Source organism: Scyliorhinus torazame, chromosome 16 (assembly GCF_047496885.1).
Source record: "Scyliorhinus torazame isolate Kashiwa2021f chromosome 16, sScyTor2.1, whole genome shotgun sequence".
Taxonomy (NCBI): Eukaryota; Metazoa; Chordata; class Chondrichthyes; order Carcharhiniformes; family Scyliorhinidae; genus Scyliorhinus; species Scyliorhinus torazame.
This window is the reverse complement of record NC_092722.1, coordinates 181,952,306-181,969,824: the sequence shown is the minus strand read 5'-3', so window position 1 is coordinate 181,969,824 and position 17,519 is coordinate 181,952,306. Positions and strand designations below refer to the sequence as shown.

At 47.1% G+C, this 17,519-nt stretch overlaps 1 protein-coding gene across 4 annotated transcripts in view; it reads left to right on the top strand.

Moving 5' to 3' along the window:
• LOC140393268 (sideroflexin-3-like) overlaps window positions 1–17,519 on the top strand; it is an 85,726-nt gene that overhangs the window by 46,589 nt on the left and 21,618 nt on the right. For all 4 annotated transcript variants that reach the window (XM_072479553.1, XM_072479554.1, XM_072479555.1 and 1 more), the window contains 3 exons: window positions 3,946–4,021; window positions 7,483–7,568; window positions 13,695–13,822. In XM_072479553.1, coding sequence (XP_072335654.1) covers window positions 3,946–4,021; window positions 7,483–7,568; window positions 13,695–13,822 — 290 coding nt within the window. The remainder of the gene's footprint in view (window positions 1–3,945; window positions 4,022–7,482; window positions 7,569–13,694; window positions 13,823–17,519) is intronic.

The window sequence follows — 17,519 nt, the reverse complement described above, 5'->3', positions numbered from 1 at the left end:
AATTACCATAGCGCGGGAACAAAGCCCGCGTTTCCCACACGGCCCCGCCCCTAATGACCGGTGCCCACAGTTCCTCATACTACCCCCCCCCCCGCCCCCCCCCCCCCACAACATGGGGGAGAGTGAAAAGTTACAGGGTCGCAAGATTAACAACTTGAAAAATCATCCCCTCCCCCCTTTTTCCCTCACCCCACATAATCACCCCACCACTTTGTCCCAAAAGTTCTTTTTCTCGCCCGACTATTCCAGCTTCTCGTCCGCAATAAATGTCCACACCTCTTCTGCCGTCTCAAAGTAGTGGTGCTTCCCTTGGTGTGTGACCCACAGTCTTGCCGGTTGCAACATTCCAAATTTAACCTTTTTGTGAAGCACCGCCTTAGCCCGATTAAAACTTGCCCTCCTTCTCGCCACCTCCGCGCGCCAATCCTGGTATACGCGGATCACCGCGTTCTCCCACCTACAGCTCCGAGTTTTCTTCGCCCATCTGAGGACCATCTCTCTGTCATTATAGCGGAGAAACCTCACCACTAAAGCTCGAGGTATTTCTCCAGCCCTCGGTCTTCGCGCCAAAACTCGATAAGCTCCCTCCACCTCCAAAGGGCCCGTCGGGAAGACCCAGAACCTTTAAATTCTTCCTCCTCGAATTATTCTCCAGCACCTCCAGCCTTTCCGCACACCTTTTGTGCTGTGCCTCGTGCATCTCTGTCTTCACCACCAGGCCCTGTATTTCGTCTTCATTTTCAGCAGGCTTTGCCTTCACGACCCGAAGCTCCTGCTCCTGGGTCTTCTGCTCCTCCTTTAGCCCTTCAATTGCCTGTAATATCGGGGCCAACAGCTCCTTCTTCATCTCCTTTTTCAGTTCTTCAACACAGCGCCACAGGAACTCTTGTTGATCCGGGCCCCATGCCAAACGGCCACCTTCCAATGCCATCTTGCTTTGAGCTTGCCTTCCTTGCCGCTGCTCTAGAGGATCCTCCACAATCCGGCCGCTATCCTCTCCCTTTTCCATGCGTGTCCGGGGGGAATTCCCTTCTGGTTTACCGCACAGTGTTTTTAGCCGTTTAAATTGCCGTTGGGGCTCCTATCAAGAGCCCAAAAGTCCGTTCCACCGGGAGCTGACGAAACGTGTGACTTAGCTGGTCATCGCCGCACCCGGAAGTTCCGAAAATGGTTTCTAGTGGACCGGGTTCCATGTAGTACCCCCGAGATGATGCTGAAGACCTCCCTCCAATACCTCTCCAACTTCAGGCAGGACCAAAACATATGTACATGGTTTGCGGGGCCCCTCCTGCACTGCTCACAGACATCCTCCACTCCCCCTAAGAGCTGGCTCATCCTTGTGAGGTGCGCCCTATATATGACCTTCAGCTGTATCAGCCCCAACCTTGAGCATGAGGTTGAGGCGTTAACCCTTTGTAGCACCTCACACCACAGACCCTCTTCCGTTAACCTCCCCCCCCCCCCCCCCCCCCCCCCCAACTCTTCTTCCCACTTGGCTTTAATCCCTTCCATGAACGCCCTGTCCTCCTCCAGAATCTTCCTATAGATCGCCGACTCCACCCCCTTCTCCAATCCCCCTGTTGTCCATACCTCTCCAAATAATGAGGGGCCGATGCTTTCGGGAAGCTTCGAAACTCCTTCCTTGCAAAGTCTCGGAGGTGCAGGTACCTAAACCCTTCCCCTTGCCCCAGTCCGTACTTCTCCCCCAACTCGTCTCACTTCGCAAACAGGTCTTTTATTACCCTGATTCACCCTCTCCTCCCATCTCCAAAACCTCCCATCCATCCGCCCGGCTCAAACCTATGATTCCTCCTGATCGGCATCTCCTCTGACTCAGCCCCCAGTTTAAAGTGCTGCCTCAACTGCCTCCAAATCTTCAATGTTGCCACCACCACCAGACTCCCAGGGCAGAATTCTCCCCCCCCCCCCACGCCGGGTGGGAGAATCGCCCGAGCGCTGTGCGAATCCCGCCACGCCGTCCCGACGCCCGCACGCGATTCTCCCACCCTCCCCAAACCGGCGCGGATCGAATCATGGCTGGGTGCTGGGAGAATCGCCGCTTGCCGTTGGTAATGGGTGAGCGGCGATTCTCCGGCCCGGATGGGCCGAGCGACCTGCCCAACACGACAGGTTCCCGCTGGCGCCATCCACACCTGGTCCCAGCCGGTGGGAACAGCACGGGAACGCTGGGGGAGCGACGGGGGTTCCTGCACGGGGGGTGGGGCGGGGGGGGGGGGGGGGGGGGGTGGGCTCACAAGGGGTCTGGCCCGCGATCGGTGCCCACCGATCCTTTCCTCCGTTGCCCCGCAAGATCGATCCGACATCTTCTTGCGGGGCGGCCGTGGGTGGGACGGCAACCGCGCATGCGTGGGTGACGTTACATGGCGCCGCTTTTACGCGGCGCCAAGGCCCGGCGGCGTAAATGACGCTCCTAGCCCCCCGGGGGCGGGAGAATAGGGGGCTGGGAACGGCCTCCGACGTCGGAGTGATTCGCCCCCAGAGTATTTACCTGGCGCTATCGGAAGCGGCGTCGTTACCAGCGTCCTCTATCCCAATCCGCTACACAACCATTCCTCCACCCTAACCCATATCTGGACTAAGTTAATCAGCTGATGAGCGATGTGATTTTCTATATTCGTATTGTTGCGTAGAATGGAGGTCTTCGGTGCAGTGGATAGCATTCCTGCTTTTGGGTAGGAAGCTTTGGGTTCCAGTCCGACCCCAGAATTTGATGGCCAAGGAAGGTGTGTTCGTAACCTGGTCAAATAGGTTGGGTATCAGATTGAAAACCCTTCCAACACATTCCAACGGCAGGTAGTAAGAATGGGAGAATTCCTGGTCAGCCGTGTGATGGAAAGAACATTGGAAATTCAGTCATAGCTCCACACTGTAAGACGCATGTAAAAATGCATGTTACCACAGCAAGTGAGCTTTACCAACCAGTATTGCATGGAAAAAAATTAATTGCACACTAGTTAGTGTGATTCTGAGGTTCTTTTTAAAATTTGTAACTCATGTGTTGTCCTGCCTGAATTGTGCTAATCAATTAGGATATAGAAGAACACGTGTAAATCAGTGAAAATAACTTGTGTGCATAATTGGTTTGCTTTAAAAAAAAAAGTGACTGGACTTAGTCTCTTGCTCATTCTGGCATACTGCCAAGTTAGAATGAACAGTTTATATGTAGAGTAAACCCCATCTATGCTGATCTAATAATACCCATTACCTTAACCTTACTTAACCTTACATTAACATTACCTTACCTTACCTTACCTTACATTACCTTAACCTTACTTAACCTTAACCTTACATTCAAGGCTTCTCGGTCTAAAATTGCTCGTTAGTGTGGACAACTTTGAATGGTGGCTTCACTACTCACTTAGGACTGGATTCAGACTTGCCAAACTCGTTCTACACAGGTCTCTTGATATAATGAAAAGACACCTTCTGTTCTGGGAGGAATTAAAGTTCAGGTTCGAAAGAACAATGTGCCACTCCATTCCAAAACCAAGCCCAACTTAAAATAAATCTTAGAATCCTAGAATGTACAGTGCGGAAGCAGGCTTTTCGGCCCATCGAGTCTGCACCGGCCCTTGGAAAGAGCAGCCTACTTAAAGCCCACACCTCCACTCTGTCCCAGTAACCCCACCTAACCTAAGGGCAATTTATCATGGCCAATCCACCTAACCTGCACATCTTTGGACTGTGGGAGGAAACCGGAGCAACCGGAGGAAACCCACGCAGACACTGGGAGAACGTTCAGACTCCGCACAGACAGTGACCCAAGCCGGGAATCGAACCAGGGAACCTGGTGCTGTGAAGCAACAGTGCTAATCACCGTGCTACCGTGCCGCCCCTCTTGGTCAGGGTATCCTCTAACTTTGAGAAGTTTGAATGGTTCTATATTCATTCCATATATTTACTTTTCTTTGTTACTCTTTACAGCCAACTGGGTACCGCATATGCCAGTGCAACAACTGGTGCTGTTGTCACAGCCCTTGGGCTAAAGTCTCTCACTAAGGTAATCTTAATAAATTAATTGGTTTAAACCCTGCAGTACTGTTGACAAATGTAACAGTTTAAAAACATATTTTCTACTTTTTGTAACACATTGGTTAACGTTTTTGCATAACGTACTGTCTGCGTTCTCGGTTCCTTCATGATCACTGGGCCAGAAACCTGGAGTTTGCTTCTCACCCCCATATGGCCGCACTATTGTCACAAGGTCTGCCGCAGTTCGACCAGCTTTTGTTCAGGTGGTTTAACGCAGCACAGCTATACTTATTAACGTTGCACAGACAGTAATTTGTGCAAACCTGTTAACCAGCGTGTTAAAGAACGCTACACCAGTCACTAATAAGTTTGACTGGGACAGATGGGTAGAGTTAAGACTTACGAAGCCTCATTGATAGAATCGGTGACAATAATGCTGCTCAGAAGGATTATATTTCAAACCTACATGTAGGCCGATAATTTTAATAAGTGAGGATTCCTGTAATTATTCCATACACCCAATTGAGTAAAGCAAACAAGAGACTTTTGTTCTTTTGACCATTGGATTCTGAAAGGAACAAAGATCCATTGTAAGTGTAGTTCAGTGTCTTCTACACACTCACAAGTCAAAAACATAGTTGATGGATGATCATAATTGGAATCGGTGGCATGATTTCACCTTTAAAACTAATTGATTCAAGGTCAGGATAGATTAAAATTTTTAAAACAGACCTCTTTGATGTTGCCACTTTCATATTAACTCTTTAATTTCAAATTAACTTTAATTTGCAGTTTAATCTTTATGAGACTAAATTTAATAATTCTCATCAAAAAGAGGCCCTGGGTGGAATTCTCCCATCTGGGACTATGTTCTGTGGTGGGGGTAAGAACTTGGAGTGTTTCCTGCTGCGGAGGTTAGAGGGAAACCACGCCATATCTTACGGCCCCAACTTTAATTAATTATGCACCGGGGGCTTAGCTATGTATTCTGTGGTGGGATGGGCATGATGGCGTAAATCCTGCCATCATATCCTGCCATCATGTCCCTTCCATATTGAAAAGGGACCCAACCTCACTGACCCACCATTGAAGAGAGAAGTTGGACCTCCTGAAGAAAGAATATGGATCTCCAGGAACACACTGAGCTTGAAGATACTCTTATGGGCTACGGCTTAGAAACTCCAAAGTGTATTATGAAGCTCGCCTGATCTATAACTTTTATGTTGAATTTGGCTAGGGTGAGCACAAGAGCTTTCACTTCAGGTGTGATTCATCAAACTTCCTCCGCACTTTTATCAAAACAAAGTTTATTATAAGAATGTAGTTAACATATATAAAACACAAGTAAGAATTTGTTATCAATTACAAACATGAAAAACACACAATAGCTACAGTAATTTATGTATATAAATCTTAATGAATCCCCCTTAGCTGTTCCAATTCGATACAAAATCCAATAAAACCAAAACCCCTTTCAAGGGAGGGGCCCAGCACACTGTAATCTCACTTGAATGGGACTGGTCCTTTCCCTGAGATTCTGGTCCAGTTTCCAACCAGCAGCTTCAAAACTCCTTCAGGAAAACAACTCTAGCTTTAAGGTTACCAAGGCAGTTTGCCACACCCGATGTGCTTTCAGTTCCCTGGAACAGCTTTAAAATAAAACAGGGAAAACTTCCTGCAGCTCAACGCAGTGCACCCAACGCTGCTTCTTCTTCTGCAGTTCAAAAAACAAACTGGAAATGAAAGCAAGAGTTACGCCCCCCTCTCACCTGACAGCCACAGCCCAGCTCCACCCACAAATGACATCACTGAAGCCGTGCTACAAGCCATGTGGTAAGACACAACCTTTCTTAAAGGCACACTCACATGGCAATACCTCCTCGGTGACATTAAATCTGGAGGATACTACATGTAGATGCCCCCCCCCCCCCCCCCCCCATCCACTTCATTGGTGTTCCAGGTACCAAGGTTGCTGGCAGCCTCTGTCCCGAACTAAGGAGGCAACCCCAGGCATTATTCTGCATGTCACGTTGTTACAGATGCGTTCAGGACTGGTGTGTTTTTCCACCGGCGTCGCAGAAAATCGGGCGTGGGAAGAATATTCTGGTTGGATCTTCATTGGATGCAGATCAGTTTCATGCTGGTTTCGTGGTCGGCCATAACTGGCACCAGTGGAAGATCCCCAGAAAATCTTACCCTGGCGGACAACCAACATTCGGACGAGAATGATTCGGGATAAGACACTTTAATCATGTGGAGAGACTGGGGAAACTGAGATTGTACTTTCAAAGCAGGATAGATTAAGTGGAAATTTAATAGAGCGATTCAAAATTGTCAAGGGTTGGATAGAGTAAATAAGGAAGAACTATTTCTGCTGGTAGGTGGGGAGGGGGTCAGTAGCCACAGAATACAGATTAAAAATTATTGACAAAAGAACTAAGGATGATAATTTTTTAACAGTAAGATGAGGAACATACTGCCCGCTGGTTCGTGGAAGAAAATTCAGGAGTAACTTCCAAGACGGAATTGAGTTTGTAATTGAAAGGGGAAAAACCTGGAGGCCTGTGGGGAAAGAGCAGAAGAGTGGGAGTGATTGGGTAACTCTTTTTCAAACAGTCCGCAGAGACCTCTTCCCTGATATTCTGTATGATTCTATGGTCAGGATTTTGGCACTGTGTTTCCCGCAGGGGCAAATGGCGATGTGGGTGCAAAATCCTGCGAGAGTCAGAAAACGACAATCTTGCCGGCAAGATCTTGTTTTCAGATTCCACCCCATCCCCCCCCGCCAGTGACGTAATGAGGTTCCTGCCCAGAAAGGTTGGGAACTTCATTTGAATAAATTTATCATTGCAATTAAAAGGCTTCCCCGCATTTCCGTTTCCCTCACGTTGGCGAGATTTTTTTTTAAACTGGAACCCAACGGAGGGTACCTGCAGGTGTGGGGGGGGGGGGGGGGGGGGGGGGGCTGCACAGGTAATTATGGCCCCTGGAGGGGAGGGACATGCCCAGGCAGCATCGTGGTACTGTCCCCTGGCACCCTGCCACTGTCCGGGAGGTTCCCAGTGTCTGTGTGGTGGTGCGAGGGGGTTTCTCCCTTTACATGGTGCCGGGGAGGGGGTGGAGGTTGTTTTTTTAATCGGAGATTGGGGTGCCAGTTTTAAAAGGCGCCGCGACCTCGGGATTCCCAACGTTGTCGACTTTTTCCTGCTCTGAGTGTGTAGGCCATGCCTGCAGATTTATATTGCGCAGAGTGCTGTACAATGTCGCGAGAAAAGCTGTGCAGGTGACAAGCGAGATTCTAACTTGTGATTCTAACTTGTTTGTGGGAAGGAAAGGGGATAAGGGGTGCAGACCAGTGACTCCCAGGAGCCTCCTTTTGAAGACAGGACTGAATGATCATAAGTTTCTTGGAATAGGTCTTGCCAGATTTGATATAGTTGATGATCCACTAAAGATTAACGGTGTTCTTGTTTTTCTTCTTTCCTGAAGCACTTGCCCTCCCTGATTGCACGTTTTGTGCCCTTTGCCGCAGTAGCTGCTGCCAACTGTATCAATATCCCTCTCATGCGGCAGAGGTAAGACCACCGCAAATTGAAAGTCGCAGATACGGGGCGGTGAGCGGGGTGATGGGGGCAGAAACCACAAATGCTGGAAATCTGACACAAAACTGGAAAACACTGGGGATACATAGAATCCATCAACTTGTAAATAAAGAGAAGGCTGTTTGTACTTCTGACCCTTTGTCAGAGCCGCAGGCTGGAGAAAAAGACGGCCCTTTACTAATCCAGAATAGAGGATAGAAGAGAAAAGGTAGAATTAACAAGCCTGTAATGGCAACCCATCATCACTAAGATGCAGTTTAATAATTTCTCGGCTTGCTGAAAAACATGGAAAGGGGGAAGGCACATTAGATGATTTAATGAAAGTAGAGTTGTAGATGTATTCAAATCTCAAATACAGAATTTCCACAATTCAAAGCATCTTTAGGAGATAAAGATGGTTAATCTTTTTGAACCAGAATCTAATATTGTTATTTGGACGTCATACAGCGAAAGAAAGATTTGCATATTATTATTTTTTCTCTCAAATGGTTTAAATTGCTTTAGAGCACAATGTGCGACATTCCAAAGAAGAGGAGAATGATCAGTTATTCCATTTTTACCAAGTTTGCTTGAGAGTTAAATGCTGGGCTAGAGTATTTCCCACTCTTCCTCAACTGCTGTGCCAGCATTCTGCTGGCCTTCTCTCCATATTCATACAGCGTCCCCCTCGTCTTTCTAAGCTGCTCCACTGCCTTGCCCGTGGACAGGACCTAAAACTCAGCCTGCAGCCTCCGACGTTCCCTTAACAGTTCCATCCCTGGGGTCACCGCATACTCCTATCTATCCATAGGATCTCCTTGATCAGTTGGTCCGTCTCTGCCCTATCCGTCCTGTCTCTATGAGCTCGGATTGAAATCAACTCCCCTCTCACCACTGCCTTCAGCGCCTCCCAGACCACCGCTGCTGAGACTTCCCCCATGTCATTGACCTGCAGGTAGTCCAGCATGCACTTCCTTACTCTCTTGCACACCGCCTCATCCGCCAACAGGCCCACGTCCAATCACCACTGCAGGCGCTGGAAGCTCTCCTCACTGACCTGCAGTTCCACCCAATGTGGAGCATGGTCCGAGACAGTGATGGCCGAGTACCCCGTGTCCACCACCCCCGCCAGCAGATCCCTACTCAAAATGAAAAAATCGATCCAGGAATACACTTTATGTACATGCGAGTAGAAAGAAAACTCCCTAACCGTCGGCTGTCTAAACCTCCATGGGTCGATCCCCCCCATCTGCTCCATGAACCCTATCAGCTCCTTTGCCGTCGCTGGCACCCTCCCCGTTTTCGAGCACGACTGGTCCAGGCTGGGGTAGATAACAGTATTAAAATCCTCTCCCATCACCAGCTTGTGTGAGTCCAGATGGGCCCGCCCCTCGCCCATGCGGGAACATTTTGGGAGTTCCCAACCTTGGGACTGGAATTTCTGCATGTTTTCCCAAATCTCCTTCCATAGGATTGGCAGGAAACCCAGTGAAAAAACACTGTTTGTGCCATCTTCTCTAGTGTTTCCAACAATCTTTCACTGGGAGATTGTGAGAGCCCCAGCAGAAATTATTGGCATTAGTATGTAATCGATACATCAACACTCCTCTGCCAATTTAGTTTAAGTTTAAAATTGGCCCTTGAATTTTAAGATCATTTTTGTTTTTATAATCATAGAATGATACAGAAGGCAATTCATGCTTTTGTCGGCTCTTTGATCAAAGTATTCATTTAGTCCCAATCCTCTGCTTTTCTCCCACTGCCCTGTAAATTTGTTTCCCTTTACATATTTATCTAATTATATTTTGAATATTATAGTTGAATCTGTTCACACCCATGCTTTTACAGAGTCACAGAATTGTTGCAGTGCAGAATGAGGCCATTTGGCCCATCGTATCTGCACCGGCTCTCCAAATGAGCATCATGACCTAGTGCCATTTCCCTGCCTTTTCCTCGTACCCCTGCACATTGTTTCTATTCAAGTCATCATCTAATGCCCCCTTGAATGGCTCCACCACACTTCCAGGCAGTGCACTCCAGACCCGAACCACCTGTCTGTCAAAAATGTTTTTTTTGTGTCACATATGTTTATTTTGCGAATCACTTTAAATCTGTGCCCCCTCATTCTCGATCCTTTTACGAGCAGGAACAGCTTCTCCCTATCTACTCTGCTCAGCCTAATCAGCATTTTGAACACACCTATCAAATCTCCTCTTAGCCATCTTCTCTCCAACGAGAACAGTCCAAACCTCTCCAATCTATCCTCATAACTGGTTTCTCATCCCTGGAACCATTCTTGTAAACCTGCTCTGCACTCACTCCATCCTTCCTATAATGTAGCGCCCAGAACTGTACACAGTATTCCAGTTGAGCTCTAACTTGTATAAGTTCAGCATAACCTCCTTGCTCTTGTACTCTGTGCCCTTATTAATAAATCCCAGTATGTTATATGCTTTTAAAAATTGCTTTCTCCACCTATCCTGCCATATTTAATGTCTTATGCACATATATGTAATGTTCCTCTGCTCCTGCACCTCTTTTAAGAATTTTACACTTCATTTTATGTTGTCTCTCTATGTTCTTCCTACCAACATGTATCACCTCATACTTCTCCGCATTGAACTTCATTTGCCACCATCTGCCCATTCCACCAATTTGTCTACGTCCTTTTGAAGTTCTGCACTATTCTCTTCTCAGTTTACAATAATTCTAAGTTTTGTATCATCTGCAAATTTTGAAATTGTCCCCTGCACACCAAGATCTAGATCATGAATAGATATCGGGAAAAGCAATGGTCCCAACATCGACCTCTTGGGAACACCACTACAGATCTTCCTCCAGTCAAAATGTATCTATTGACCGTTACTCTCCGCTTTCTATTATTCAGTCAATTTTATATCTTTTCACAATAACTTCATTGCAGTATTAATGTAAACCTACTTGTGACAATAGAAATTATTAATTATTATTAATATCCCTTTTATTCCATGAACTATAACTTTTCTCACAAGGCTGTTGTGTGGCACTGTATCAAATGCCTTCTGAAAGTCCATGTACACCACATCAACAGCATTACCCTTATCGATCCTTTCTGTTACCTCCTCAAAATCCTCCAAGTCAGTTAAACAATATTTATCCTTTAGAAATCCATGCTGGCTGCTCCTAATCAACCCACATTTTTCCATGTGACTACTGATTCTATCTGAAATAATTGTCTCCAGAAGCTTGCCCACCACTGATGTTAAACTGACTGGCCTGTAATTGCTGGGGCTATCCTGACAGACCTTTTTTTTTTTTTTTTTTGTTGCAATTTTCCAGTCCTCTGACATCTCCCCTGATTCTAGAGATGACTGGAAGATTATGGCCAGCTCCCCTGCAATATCCATTCTCACTTCCTTCAATATCCTTGGATGCATCTCATCTGGTCCTGGTGCCTTGTCAATTTTCAGTAGTAACAGTCTATTCAACACTTCCTCCTTATCAATTTTGAACCTTTCCAGTGACCGTTTCCTCATCTGTCACCATGCTCTGGGTAACATCTACCTCCTTGGTAAAGATGGATGCAAAGTATTCATTTAATACTTCAGCCTCCATGCATAAAATCCCTTTTAGGATCCTAATGGGCCCTACTCCTTATTTTCCCACCCGTTTACTATTTATATGTCTTTAGAGGACTTTGGGATTCCCCTTTATATTGGCTGCAAGTCTTTTCTCATAATTCCTCTTGGTTCTCAATTGTATTTTCTACTTAACACCTGTCATAAGCACACCTTTTCTTAATTTTTATCTCCTTTTTCATCCAGTGAACTCTGGATTTGTTTGCCCTACCTTTCCCTTTTAAGGAAATATACTTTGACTCTGTCCAGACTATTTCTGTTTTAAGGTAGCCCATTGTTCAGCTACAGTTGTTCCCGCCATCCTTTTGTTCCAGTTGAACCGACCCAGCTCCATTCTTTCCCCTTTGAAGTCGGCTCTCCCCAGTTAATTATGCTTACTCTGGATTGCCTCTTCTATCATCATCATAAACCTTACGATACAATGATCGCTGTCATCTAAATGTTCCCTTACTAACACTTGATCTACCTGGCCCACCTCTTTTCCAAGAGCTAGGTCCAACAGTGCCTCATTTCCAATTGGACTGGACACCTACTGCTGTAGACAATTTTCCTGAACACAATCTAGGACCTTTTGCTACTCTCCACCCTTTACACTACCAGTGTCCCAGTCTACATCCCCCGTTATAACTACTCTATAATGTTTGCATCTCTCTGTAATTACCCTGCAAATTTGTTTGTGTACATTCTTCTCTAATTGGTGTTCTATAGATCACGCTGAGCAATGTAATTGCACCCTTTTTGTTCCTTAGCCCCAGACAAATTTATTCTATCCCTGAACCCTCTGGGACATCCTCTTTCTACAGCACTGCAGTGCTCTCCTTTATCAATACCACCACCCCTTCTCCTTTCCTTCCTTTCCTATCTTTTCTGAACACCTTGTGCTCAAGAATGTTTAGCCGCCAGTCTTGCCCTTGATTGAGTCAGGACTCAGTTTTCATCAAAACATCATGGCCACGATTTGGCGGCAGTGCTAGCCATGGGAGAAAATACCGTAAGGGCCACTAAATCTTGTGAGAGGCCAAAAACGGGATTTACACCGGCGAGATTTCTAACGCGATCCATCCCACCCCATCTGATGACGTGATCAGGGTGACACCCAGCACGTGCGCAAGCCTGATTTACATACATTACAATGTATTACAATATTAGTGGACTTAACGCCGCTACTTTCACCCTCAATGTATTGCCTCACCCAACCGGCATGGCTTCATGCCAGCGCGATTTTCATAAACGAAAACCAGCCATTATGACCACGTTGGGGGCGCACAGGAAAATATCGCCTGGGGCACTGCCCCCTGGAGTGCCAACTTGGCAGTTCCAGGTTGGCACTGTCAGGGGTGGACCGTCTGGGGCACTCCCATTGAGGGGTTCCCCTTAAGTGTGGCTTGAAGGAGGGGGGTTTGATAACTGTATGGGTCTTATACCTATGGAGGAGTGCAATGCCTGTGAGAGGGTCAGTAATTCCTCCTGGCGGAGGTGGAGCATCCCTAGGGCCCCGGAGAATACCGTGTCCCCATTAATGGTATGCCAATAGTGTTTACTGCACTCGAATAATAGAAGGCATTGATGCCGCTGTCGAGGCACTGGAGCACATGGCATTCTGTCGCGCGATGGGCGCCAGCCACGATTTTCGCCTCACACGAGATTCTCCACTCAATCGCGTTTTCCGACTCCGGTGTCGGCCAATGGAGAATCCCACCCATTATTTCTACCCACCTTCAGTGGCAGATGTGTGTTAATTCAGCTTCTTAGTGAGATTATCTCTCGCTATACTTTGTAACTCCACCCAATCTACTTCCCAAGTTTATTTTTTTACTCCACACAAATTGTGTCGAGGTTGTTTTTTGTAATAAGAGTAGAATTGATCGGTAGCTCTGGGTGAATTGGGTTGTTGATTAAAGTTATTTGTCTTACCTCTGTCGTAGCACTTTCACATACGAGTCAGAAGCTCATTGTGCATTGTGCACACCGTCTGAGCTGACAGTATGAGGGAGTGCTGCACCGTAGAAATGCTGTCCGTCGGATGAGATGTTAAACTGAGGTCCTGTCTGTCCACTCGGGTGGCATTATTTGAAGAAGAGCAGGGGAACTGAACCAGCCAACATTTACCCTTCAACCAATCATATAAGCCGATGATCTGGTCGATCTTCTCGTTTTTGGCAGCCATGTTTCCGAAATCAGTGATTACACTTCAAAAGTACTTTCCTTCGCTGAAAAACGCTCTTGGATGTTGAGAGGTTAGGAAAGGTGCTATGTAAATGCCAGCTGTTCTTTCCATTTGAGGGCAAATCTGGTTTGATAACTCTGCCAAGTATGAATTTGCCATCTTTTGAATACAAATTTATCCTCCGTGAGATGAAATCCAGTGCCTGCTGCATCGGGACATTTATGTTTCCGAACACATTGCTTCACTGTTGCTTAGGCGTGGCGAATATAGATGTGTGCTGCCACTCAATAAAAAACGTCTTGCACCTTATTCCTTTATTATCTTTTTCTTTTGCAGAGAACTTAAGTTTGGGATTCCAGTCACAGATATCAATGGAAATCGACTCGGGGAGTCGCCCAAGGCAGCACAGCAGGCCATTTTCCAGGTGGTGGTGTCTCGAATTGGCATGGCAATACCGGCCATGGGTAAGTCAGGACTCAATTGTGAAGGCTGTTGCTCTTCCCTTACTTGAAATTGAAGATTGTGACGCTTAATGTTTTGGGGATTGATTCCTGAGCGGGTGTGACTGGAGGGGGGGGAAGCACCCTCTGCAGGGTTCTCCCATGGCCCTGCATTGAGATAACCCAGACGCTTTTCCCCATGTTTTTATTGCAAGCTCCAGCTTTGAGGAACACTGCGTTAGGTGCTTTAGGCTCTGGAAAATTGACTGCAATGCGGTTGGTCAGTGTCAAATACGGGAGCGGGGACTGAAACCAAAATTAGGCCCAGGATTTGCATTGAAATTGGACTCCATGCTGGTCTGCGTTTTGCATCCTGTTAGACCCAGGCACTCAAACCAGTTTGGCATGCAGCACACCCCCAAACACGAAACCAGCATAAGCAGGTTACATGTCACAGTGGATTTTTCAGCGCATATTTTCATCTGTAAAGTGGGATGGGAAGGGGCGCAGTAGGATCCGGGTTCTTAGGCCTTGTCTTACCACAAACCTTTATAGCATAGTTACGCCACGATCAGATTAAGACTAGAAAATGAGCAGTTTGGGGTTTTGGTCAACTAGTAGCAGCATCCAACGCACTTCCTTCATGTATCGCCTGACTGAATGCAGAATAAACCTGTCTCTATTCTGCCCCAGCATTGCACTTTTAGTTTCAATTCCAGATGGTCAGTTCCTGTTACACCCGTGTGATATTTTATCTATTTCCTGCATCAGCAATGGCGGCAATGAGTTTAATTTCCTGTTTCTTGACAGTTTGGGTTGGCATTCTGGAACGTCTGCTGCCGGATCAACCTGGAGTGGCACTGACAAAATCAACCAAGGTCTCCGCAGAGTGCCTAAGCGCAACTGAGAAGGATAGTAAGGGGTTGGGGAGTTGATAGTTCTTCAAGTATTAAAATTTCTATTTAACTTGGATACTTGTCAAAACCTCCTGGGAAACTTCCCTCAGTGTGAACAATTAAATAATCCATTTGCAATTAAAACATTTCATAGAATTTACAGTGCAGAAGGAGGCCATTGGGCTCATCGAGGCTGCAGCGGCCTTGGAAGGAGCACCCTACTTAAGCCCACTCCTCCACCTTATCCCTGTAACTCAGTTACACCACCTAACCTGCCCTGCACATCTTTGGACTGTGGGAGCAAACCAGAGCACCCGGAGGAAACCCACGCAAACACAGAGAGAAAGTGCAAACTCCACACCGACACCCAAGGCCAAAATTGAACCCGGGTCCCTGGAGCTGTGAGGCAGCAGTGCTGGCCACCGTGCCCCCCACGGTGTATCAGTTGAACATCCCGTCCCCAATCTCCATAGGTTGAATATCGCAGACACCAAAAGAGAACTGTGCAATGTGAACAAGTAAATTTTGTCCAGGGTTAGCACTATATATCATATCTCTTAGTGAGTCAGCCAACCTTAAAGTGGCCCTTGGCACTCTGATGTCTTTCAGTCACAGCTCACCTCATGGAAAATGTAAGTAAAGGGGATAATGCAGCATGCTGCTATTCTGACACTGATAATGCAGTCAAGCTGGAATTAGCCCCCGCACCTAATGCAGATGTGATCCATCCACTGTTTATTTGATGCAGCAGACGTTTTTATAAGACAGGGAAGCTTGACTGATAAACTTGTTTCGCAATAAATTCTGTACATTTGAAAAAACAGCCTGCAGCCTTCCTTGAAAATGTCACCAGGTTTTTCTTATTTGCTGAATAGGTCATAAAATCTACAGCGTATTTACACTTGATCGGTATAAGCCCATCACCTTTCTGTAAAGGTCTTCCACTTGTCCTGATTTAACCCACAGATCCAGCCCAGCTTCCTCGAAGTTAGCGATTCCTTTGCGATCATGTGAGGACCACGTAATAATCTTTTATTGTCACAAGTAGGCTTACATTAACATTGCAATGAAGTTACTGTGGAAAAACCCCTAGTCGCCACACTCAAAGGGCCTGTTCGGGTACACAGAGGGAGAATTCAGAATGTCCAGATCATCTAACAGCACGTCTTTCGGGACTTGTGGCAGGAAACCGGAGCACCCAGAGGAAACCCACGCAGACACTGGGAGAACATGCGGACTCCGCGCAGACCAGGGCAGCACGGTAGCATAGTGGATAGCACAATTGCTTCACCGCTCCAGGGTCCCAGGTTCGATTCCTGGCTTGGGTCACTGTCTGTGCGGAGACTGCACGTTCTCCCCCTGTGTGCGTGGGTTTCCTCCAGGTGCTCCGGTTTCCTCCCACAGTCCAAGGATTGTAAGATTAGGTGGGTTGGCCATGCTAAATTGCTCTTCGTGTCCAAAATTGCCCTTAGTGTTGGGTATGGTTATGGGGATAGGGTGGAGGTGTGGGCTGGAGTAGGGTGCTCTTCCCAAGAGCAGGTGCAGACTCGATGGGCCGAATGGCCTCCTCCTGCACCGTAAATTCTTTGAAAGACAGTGACCCAAGCCGGGAATCGAACCTGGGACCCTGGCTGTGAAGTTACAGTGCTAACCACTGTGCTAGCGTGCCGCCCCGTGTGGAGACCGCATGAGGTTTACTAATCCATCCCATAGCAATACTCCACAAATCCTAACACTTTGTCCATGGGACTCTGCTGACGTTCATATTTCATTAATTCACGACGAGTGGAGAAAACCCAGCTCCTGGGATTAGGGGTGATGTTTGAACAAGTTCCAAAGCAATCCTGTAAGATTGATGCCATTGACCAAATTGCACGAAAACAATGTGTGATTTGATGATCAGGAGTTCCCAGGGAACGCAACCCGTCCTTGCCCTTCTGTTAAAGTCAATGGCGGGATCCCCTCCCCCTGTGGCGTGTTTTGCATGGGGGCAACTTGCCAGTAGCTTCTGGCAGATCTCCCAGTCCCGCAGAAGACTACTGCATTTTGGATGCCTTGCCTGGCCTGCCACTGGGATACCTACCGCAAGAGAGTAGCCTTCGGTGGCACCGTGTCACAGTGTTAATTAGCATTGCTGCCTCACAGCGCCAGGCACCCGGATTTAATTATGACCTTGGGTGACTGTGTGGAGTTTGCACTTTCTCCCCCTGTCTGCATGGGTTTCTTCCGGGTGTTCCGATTTCCTTCCACAATCCAAAGATGTGCAGGTTAGGTAGATTGACCATGATAAAATTGCCCCTTGGTGTCCAAAGGTGTGTGGGCGGGGTCGCGGGGACTGGGCTTGGTGGGATGCCTTTTCGGAGGGTCAGTGCAGACTCGATGCGCTGAATGGCCTCCTTCTGCACTGTAGGGATTCTGTGACCTTCTCTCTGGATGTGTGCAGCTCCAACAACATTCAAGAAGCTCGACACCATCCAGGACAATGCAGCCCATTTGATTGGCACTCCAGCTACAAACATTAACTCCCTCTACCACTGATCACAGTAGCAGAAGTGTGAACCATCTACAAGATGCACTACAGGAACTCGCCAACGTTCCTTCGACAGCGCCTTCCAAACCCATGGCCACTACCATCTAGAAGGACAAAGGCGGCAGATCCTAGGAACACCATGTTGTATCTGTAAAACCTCAGATACTTTTGACCAGTTTATTTACTCAAAGTTTCACCTAGGTGTCTTTAATAATGAGAACATACTACAAATTCAAGTTCAACAATATTTATTTAACACAATTAACCCGTAAATTACCCACAAAATATACTCTAG